Source organism: Tarenaya hassleriana, unplaced genomic scaffold (genome assembly GCF_000463585.1).
Source record: "Tarenaya hassleriana unplaced genomic scaffold, ASM46358v1 Cleome713, whole genome shotgun sequence".
Classification (NCBI taxonomy): Eukaryota; Viridiplantae; Streptophyta; class Magnoliopsida; order Brassicales; family Cleomaceae; genus Tarenaya; species Tarenaya hassleriana.
Genome location: NW_010969678.1, coordinates 2,339 through 9,972, shown reverse-complemented (window position 1 = coordinate 9,972; position 7,634 = coordinate 2,339). Strand labels below are relative to the sequence as shown.

The following is a 7,634-nucleotide window of genomic DNA, read 5'->3' as shown; positions in this document are numbered from 1 at the left end:
GAGAGTATATATATCATATATATATATATATATATATATATATATATATATTTGGAATAGTTAAATCTTATATATAAATAATAAGCCCCAAATATTTCAAAACTTTGTCGCCAGACTCCACACATGTCACTGCACACAACCAACCATACATACATACAACCAACCATACATACATGCATACATAATGTATGTTCTTCTATCATCGCCCATATTTTCAATACATATATGCATATGGCGGTATATACATGAAATATAGGATCTGCACACACCCATATATATATATATATGTATGATGAGTTCGTGTATGTAATCAAGAGAAAGGGAGACATCATGGTAAGAAGAAACTGTCAAAGGTTTCTGAAGAAGCTTCCTCAATGAAACTATCATCAACGGCCAAAACATGGAAGTGGTATATTATTCTTCTTGTTTGGTTTCTGGTTCTATCTCTATTCTCTTTCGACAATGAGATAGAGAAAGAGAGAATGAGACAGAGAGTTGATGTTTGAGCTTGAGAATCTTGGTTTCTCATAGGTCAACTAAGTTTAGGTTTTTCGCATCTCTCGGAAATAATGAAACACAACATAGCACAAAACCAAAAAATGTTGTGTTATGTATCTTGACTATGAACTCTCGGTTGCTACACAGATAACATCCGTTACTGATTGAGCTGTAGATGCAACGATCAGAGACAGTCTTCCGAAACCCTATGAATGAATGAACAATCGAATTAGAGAAAACTGGAATCCGCTAACACCTCATATCATCACCGAAATCAACCGCAAAAAGTATCCAAATCACCTCAGACGTGACGGAGGAGACATCACCTTGCTGATTGTTGTTTCATCGGTCACATGACGTACTTGCCTCATATGAAGAAGCTCTCCGTGTTCGTCGCAGAAGCCTCCAGCTTCGACCGCATGTAGATATCCTCTGGTGAGTGGTGTACCTCCGCTGCCGCGCTTCTCCGATGCTCTAAAATCTGATTCTTCCTCGCGACAGCAAAGAATACAACGATTCGGCCCGAAGATCGCCCAACTAGCCAGTCTATCCATAGTCGGTAATCGCCTGTGAAAAATCTGCCAAACTAAGAATGCATGTCGCAGAATGCATTTCTTAAATCACACCAGGTTATGCCATTCAACAATAGTCCCTGGAGTGCGACAAAGCTCCCATGTCCGTTTCGTTTTAAAACTAGGCCTGTAATCAACATCCGTACATCGCCACAAACATGTGTCCGGTCCTACATCATGCCTCGGTGGATCAGTCTGTAATAAGAGGATGTGAAGTTGTTGGATGCGGTCGTTCTGCGCACCCGGCAAACTCCAGCTTCCGTCCCGTATTGCATCTGCCACCGTGGCCATTTTAGATATCCGCAACAGTCGAGGACCAGCTGAGCCAATGAAATCAATCAGCGGCCCGAGAGGCAGCCAACTATCATACCAAAAAGATGTCTTCTTTCCATCTCCCAGGTTAATCTTAGTGAAAGGCCTTACCATAACCTTCAATCGTAGCAATTTCTTCAAGTTCCATGTAATAGTTGTTGTCTCCTTCACTTCCCAGTAAGTTTTGCCTTTGAAAACATTGTGTCGAATCCACGCAACCCATAGAGACCCCGCCTTAGTAAGCAGTAACAAGACAAACTTAAGACGGAAGACAACATGTGTCTCCTCAATCATTCTTATCCCAACTCCTCCTTCCTTCTTAGGCTTGCATATTACTGTCCATGAAACTCGATAGCTGGGTGAGTGATCCCATGCATGTTGCCAGATAAACCTAGAGCATAGGCTATCAATCTCTTTTAATATAAATTTAAGCAACACAAAGGTCATGCTCCAAGCATTGATCATCCCATAAATGACAGAGATGACAAGCTGAATTTCCCGCTGCAGAAAGAAATCTGTTTAGCCAACTATCTATCTTCGCTTTTACCCTGTCTAGGAGAGGAGCAAAGTCAACCTTGCTGAGTCTAACCGGACTGAGGGGAACCCCAAGATATCTTACGGGTAGTGAGCTAAGAGCAATGCCAACCGAAGAGGACATGTTCTCCTTTTCGACCACATTCATGCCGGAGAGGAATAACTCAGATTTCTCGGGGTTAATTTGCAGTCCCGTTTTTACACTGAACTCCTGTAGCACTTTTCTTACCTCCATCAATGACTGTATGTCCCCCTGGCAGAATGTAACAACCCAGTTTTCAGAAAAAAAAAACTCAGACCGTCCGTTCTAGAGAGACCGGAACGGACGGACCACGACCACACTGGAATGGACAGACCAGTCCGGAACGGAACGGACAGACTCGAGCGTGGGCAGCGACAAAAGTCGCGATATTCGCCCGGGTCCAACCTGAAAGCGACGTTTACCCACCTATGGTCGACCAAAAACCCGATTTTTCAACCATATGGGCCCTAAACTCAATTAATTCGCTCTGAATCCGGAAATTTTGTCACAAATCGTCCAAATCCGAGTTTTTCCCTTAAGCATTCTCTCTCCCCATTCTCTCTCAGTTCAACCCCGAAATTCTCTGTCAAAACCAAAGGATTCACACCCAAATCGGTTCCTGCTGAGCAATAGGAGCGTCCCCAAGCTTCCTATCCGACACCCAGAACACGAGGTTAACCCGAGGTGAGTGAATTCGAGTTTAATTCGGGGGTTTTGGGTTTTGAGTGATTTCGTGTAAAATTGATGTTTGATTCGTGTTCTCCATGAAAATTTATGAGTTCTAGTGTATTATCCATAGTGAATCATGCATGTTTGAGTGATTTTGATGAACTCCGAGGACTAGAACGTCCGGTCTGAGGTCAGACCGTCCGTTCTAGGTCTGCAGGAGAAAACTCGAAGTCTAGAGGTTGAAGACGAAGTCCAGACCGTCCGTTCTGGACAGTCCGGAACGTCCGTTCCGCACTAGCCAGACCGTCCGGTCTGAGTGAAGCGGAACGTCCGTTCCGCACTAGCCAGACCGTCCGGAACCTTAAAATTTCACCATGTGAAAAATTGAAAAACTTGATAAGACGGACCTAGTATTACCCCGGCTCAAATTGTGAAAAAGTGAAAAATATAAAATATACCGGAAATACGGGACAGACCGGATCCCACGTAGTCTGGACCCAAAATGAATAACAGATAAGGTTAAAAACCACGGAATGAATCGAACTGGTTATCCGGGCGGACCGGGACCAGCTAGGTCATACCGGAGGTACAATTCGGTAATACCAATGGAAAGACTCAAAGAAAATATATAAACAATATAAAAGACTACGCAAGCGAAAATGCATGTATAGTAGATAAATTATATAAATGCATGTGACTGGGGTAGATGGCATGGCACTAGCGTTAATTCGTAAGGGTTCGGATTAACGTTTAGCGCGTGATTGTAGAAACGGGCGTTTGTGAATGAATGCACGATGATTGCGAGATTGCGTTCCATCTATGGGCTATCCGATCCGGGTCGGATGTCACCCATATGGATTATGATTGTGAATGTGGAGATGAGATGATCGCGCCAACGTCCGAACGATAGGACGGTTATGGGCACCCCGATGACCTGCGTATATAGCCGATTGTAGTCGGTACTATTGCGCGATGAGGAACATACGGTTCTTGGAACCGCGCCAACGTTTCCATTAGCGACGGAGCGGACCCCGGGATATGAGTATCCCGAGGATGAGGGCATCATATACCTGAGATTCGGGTAGATTGGAGTCTCCCGAGGAGGTGGTACGGACTTACGCTGCCAGGTTCGGACCCAAACCTCACAAGTATTTCCGCGGCGGATGGTCGGCGAGGGGGAGTGCAGCGACCGGAGTAATATATATTTATACTGGATCCGGGTGATTGTGGAGTAGATGGATTACGAGGAGAGAGATGGTTGTGCTATGCACATGAGGAATATATTACCTACGCATGGTTCACATAGAGACGATTTGACGGACTCTGTCCTGCGACTTATTGTACGGACTTGATTGTGATTGCTGCATGCTTATCGTGATTCCATGCTTCATTTCCTGTTTATTAGTATACTAGTATATATATATATATATATATATATATATATATATATATATGTATTTGTTTTTCCTGGCATCATGAGAATGGAACTCCGGGTTACGCCTGAGTTCACTCTCTAAGCAATTAGCTTAGGACGTTGTTACGCAACGTTTCAGGTCGTGAGCAGCAGTAGCCGAGGAGCCGACATCGGAGACCTGGGCAGTGTACCACTATCGATCATGTATATTTACGTATTTTGATACATTTATATTTTTGGGGAACGTTTTGTATTATATCGGTGGTAGACTTTTAAGGCTTGTAATAAAGTTATACTACCACTTGAAATTATGTACCATATATGTATGTACGAGTGTTTCTTCCGCTAACTCTGAAAAGAAAAGTTTTAAATTCCCGCGGATATTTGGAAATCGAGTCTTTATTTTAGTTGTCCATATGACGCAACTCGTATTTCGGGATACGGGTTTCGGGATACGGGTTTCGGGCGTTACACAGAAGATCATGACATCATCAGCGAAGGAGAGATGCGTGATCAGCGGGTTCTGGCATTTGTAGTTCAGATTCAGCTTGCCTTCCTGCGCCGATCGGTTAAGCATACTCATCAATAATTCCATAGCCATAATAAACAAATAAGGAGATAATGGATCTCCTTGGCTTAGTCCTCTCCTCCCTTTAAACATGCCAATTGATCTATAATTTAATAAGACAACCATGAGGTAAGATGTTACAAAATTGGCCATATCCTACTACACAATCATATGCCTTTAGCCTAAACAGCCTACCTCTAATGTACGTAAATATATACACAATTGAAATAAGACTTGATGACGTGGTGGTGTCGAGGAAAAATACGGACCGGGGGCTGCGTTGTTCGTCGGCGATAAGTGGTAAATATTGAGAGTATTTGAGTCTTTGGTCCGACACCTGTACATTTAATTATTTAACATAAATTAAATGCAAACAAACTAGGGTTGTGACAAAAGGTAATCCTACCCATTTGGTTGGAATCATTTGGATTATGTGAATTAATTGACCCAACCCATTATTAATATGATAAAAACTATATTCAAAGTGAAGTATATATAATTTTGGTGTTTTTAATGAATTATTGGCAATTGAAACGAAGATTCTAAAGTCAAACCTTAAATTTGTTGACTGTGCCTTGGCCTATAACAGTTGCTGTTCTTGTATGTCGTGTTCCTTTGGTTGGTTCCACGTTGCGAGCGTTCAAGCGTAGAAGGGTTTGGCGGTGGTACCGGAGATCCGGTTGCGAGCCAGGGAAGACGAAACCCCCAGATCGAATTCGCAGGATGAGACTTTTGTTCTGTTGAAAGAGAAGATCCAGATTGAACTTGAGATGATGGGTTTATCAAATACACTAGCGGATGATTCCAAAACTTCCGAATACTCGGAAAAAGGTTGAGCAAATTTGTGTAAGAAATCTGCTGCAAGAAGGACAGTGCCGCAAGGTCAAGACTCTTCCAGATCTATTGAGAAGGAATAAAGAATCAAAATTATGAAAGCAAGGTTGAAAGATGCAAAACGATCGAGGAAAACCTGGACATTTTTCAGAGGATCCTTTCGGACCTTTGCAACTTATAAGTTCGGGTGGAGGAAGAATATCAGGCAATCTGTCTATTAATCTCTCTTCCCCCGCCTCATGAACAACTCTGGGAAGTTGTCAAATATTCGGGAACATCGATAACTCTAGAAGAAGTAAATGCTGCAATAAGATCCAAGGAGCTTGAATTCATGGCTCATGGAAAAGGAACTATGAACACTACATAAGCGCTATCGACTAGAGGAAGACTTGAGAAGAGGGAAAACGATGGAAACAAGAAATTTAGATCGAGATCTAAGTCGAAAACCAAATTTGACTGTCGGAACAGCGGCAACAAAGGTCAATACAAAAAAGATTGCCACTCTAGAAAGAGAGATCTGAACAACAAAGGAGAGGCAATGGTGGTAAGAACAAAAACACCACGGATTGAGAGCCATATAACAGACGTCACAGAGGCTCTGTCAATAACCGGAAAAACTAGGGTGCACGAGTCACATGACACCAAGAAATGACAGGTATCCTGCAATTATGGAAGAGTTAGAATAGGAATAACTCTACTTGCTGCATAGAAGGAATTGGAAACATCAAGACACATACACATTGTTGGAGATGGCGGAGTTATGAAGTCTCTGTCTCGGTCAGAGGCTTCTGGTTCGGTTTTGAGAAAACAAGATATTTCTCTTGGTTTACTAACATTGGCAGGCAAACCAGATCGGTTTTTCATTAAAACCCTTTTCCAAACAGATCTGCACCAAAAAGGAGAGAGTTTTTGTACTTCGACAAGAAAGAGGAGAAGAACAAGAGAGAGAGAGAGCTACCAAATCAATTAGATGCCATTTCATAACAATAATCACTGCCAACTACAAAGATATGTAAAACCGTGAGAAGAAAGACAGATGAAAAATCCTACATATAACCACTACATGCGCTTTTTATTGAATCTGTCTTCTGCTGCTGTTCAGTCCTGTTTTCTTTCGTAAAGAAGCAAATACCAAAAATAAAAGTTGCAACAACAGAACTTTCACCATGTTAGTTGCAACTCAAAACTCATACATACCTTTACAGCTTGTGCTTGTGCTTGTGCTTGTGCTTGTTCTTCTTCTTCTTCTTCTTCTTTCTGTGTTTGACATAATCCTCACTTGTTTCATAAGATTCCTTCGACTCATTTAGATACATAAAGATAACAGCAATATGGCTATTGACCCCTGCAATGGCGGCATCTCAGAGACACTGCAGAAAAACAAGAGAAAACTAAAAAAGTTTCCGATAATATGCCCATCCTCAAATTATGTAAACCAACCCATCATTATTCAACAATCAATCTTTTGGCACTAGAGAAGGGGGAAAGTTCATTCAATGGGGAAAGTTTCCGATGGTCACTGTGACTGTTCTAAATAATCTCATAACTCTACTCTTGTACGGCTCTAGATAATCTTCTCATTTACCTGCAGCAATTTCCGCAATGCATGTAACGTCGAAACTAAAACCCATCATATAAACATGGGGTTAATTGATGATAACATAACTAACCAGTAACCACAAGACTATTAGTCCTGAGATGCAGATTTTGATATCTCGGCCATTATGTGAATATACTAATTAACAAATTAAAATGAATTATGGAGAATATGTCGAGCGATGAAAATTTAAACAGTTAAACAAGCCTAAAGCCAGATAATATGACCGTTCCAAGTTTAAACCAGTAAATTTGTTCAACTGTGAAGTTTAGATATGTAAGAACCTTAAACGTGAACATGTTACATAGCATCAGAATCTCAGAGTACAGATCCAGAAAATTTTTAAGCAGTCACCGATGGAAAACAGAAGAAACCATAAACCCACAAATCAACGCCAATCTCTCCACTTCAGATATTAAGAAACCTTTAGCAAGAACACTTCCAACATCTCATAATCTTCTCGTTCACCTGCAAGCAATTTCCACGATTGATTAACCGAATAATTTAGAAAAACTGAATTTAAAAAGAAAAAACTGCTAGGATCAAGGCCACGGTGCATTTAACGTCCAAACTAAAACCCATCATGTAAATATATTAGTCCTGAGATGCACATT

General features: G+C 41.4%; 2 protein-coding genes and 1 long non-coding RNA gene across 3 annotated transcripts in view; all 3 read right to left on the bottom strand.

Annotated features, from left to right (window-relative positions):
• Positions 1-1,052, bottom strand: part of LOC104801631 — a gene marked incomplete at its 3' end in the record, with an annotated part of 10,719 nt that extends 9,667 nt beyond the window's left edge. Inside the window, exon 1 of the mRNA XM_010524949.1 lies at positions 861-1,052. Within this exon, the coding sequence (XP_010523251.1) occupies positions 861-1,052 (192 nt within the window). The remainder of the gene's footprint in view (positions 1-860) is intronic.
• A 66-nt stretch (positions 1,053-1,118) lies between these two features.
• On the bottom strand, positions 1,119-2,151 carry LOC104801630. Its single transcript, XM_010524948.1, has 2 exons — positions 2,002-2,151; positions 1,119-1,883 (listed from the first exon to the last, which is right to left on the bottom strand). The coding sequence occupies exons 1-2, from the start codon at positions 2,149-2,151 to the stop codon at positions 1,119-1,121; spliced, it is 915 nt and encodes a 304-aa protein (XP_010523250.1).
• Positions 2,152-4,686: 2,535 nt separating this feature from the next.
• On the bottom strand, positions 4,687-6,280 carry LOC104801629. The gene is made up of 3 exons (XR_769910.1): positions 6,161-6,280; positions 5,144-6,083; positions 4,687-4,926 (listed from the first exon to the last, which is right to left on the bottom strand). It is a non-coding gene; the product is annotated as an uncharacterized LOC104801629 (long non-coding RNA).
• Positions 6,281-7,634: the final 1,354 nt, after the last annotated feature.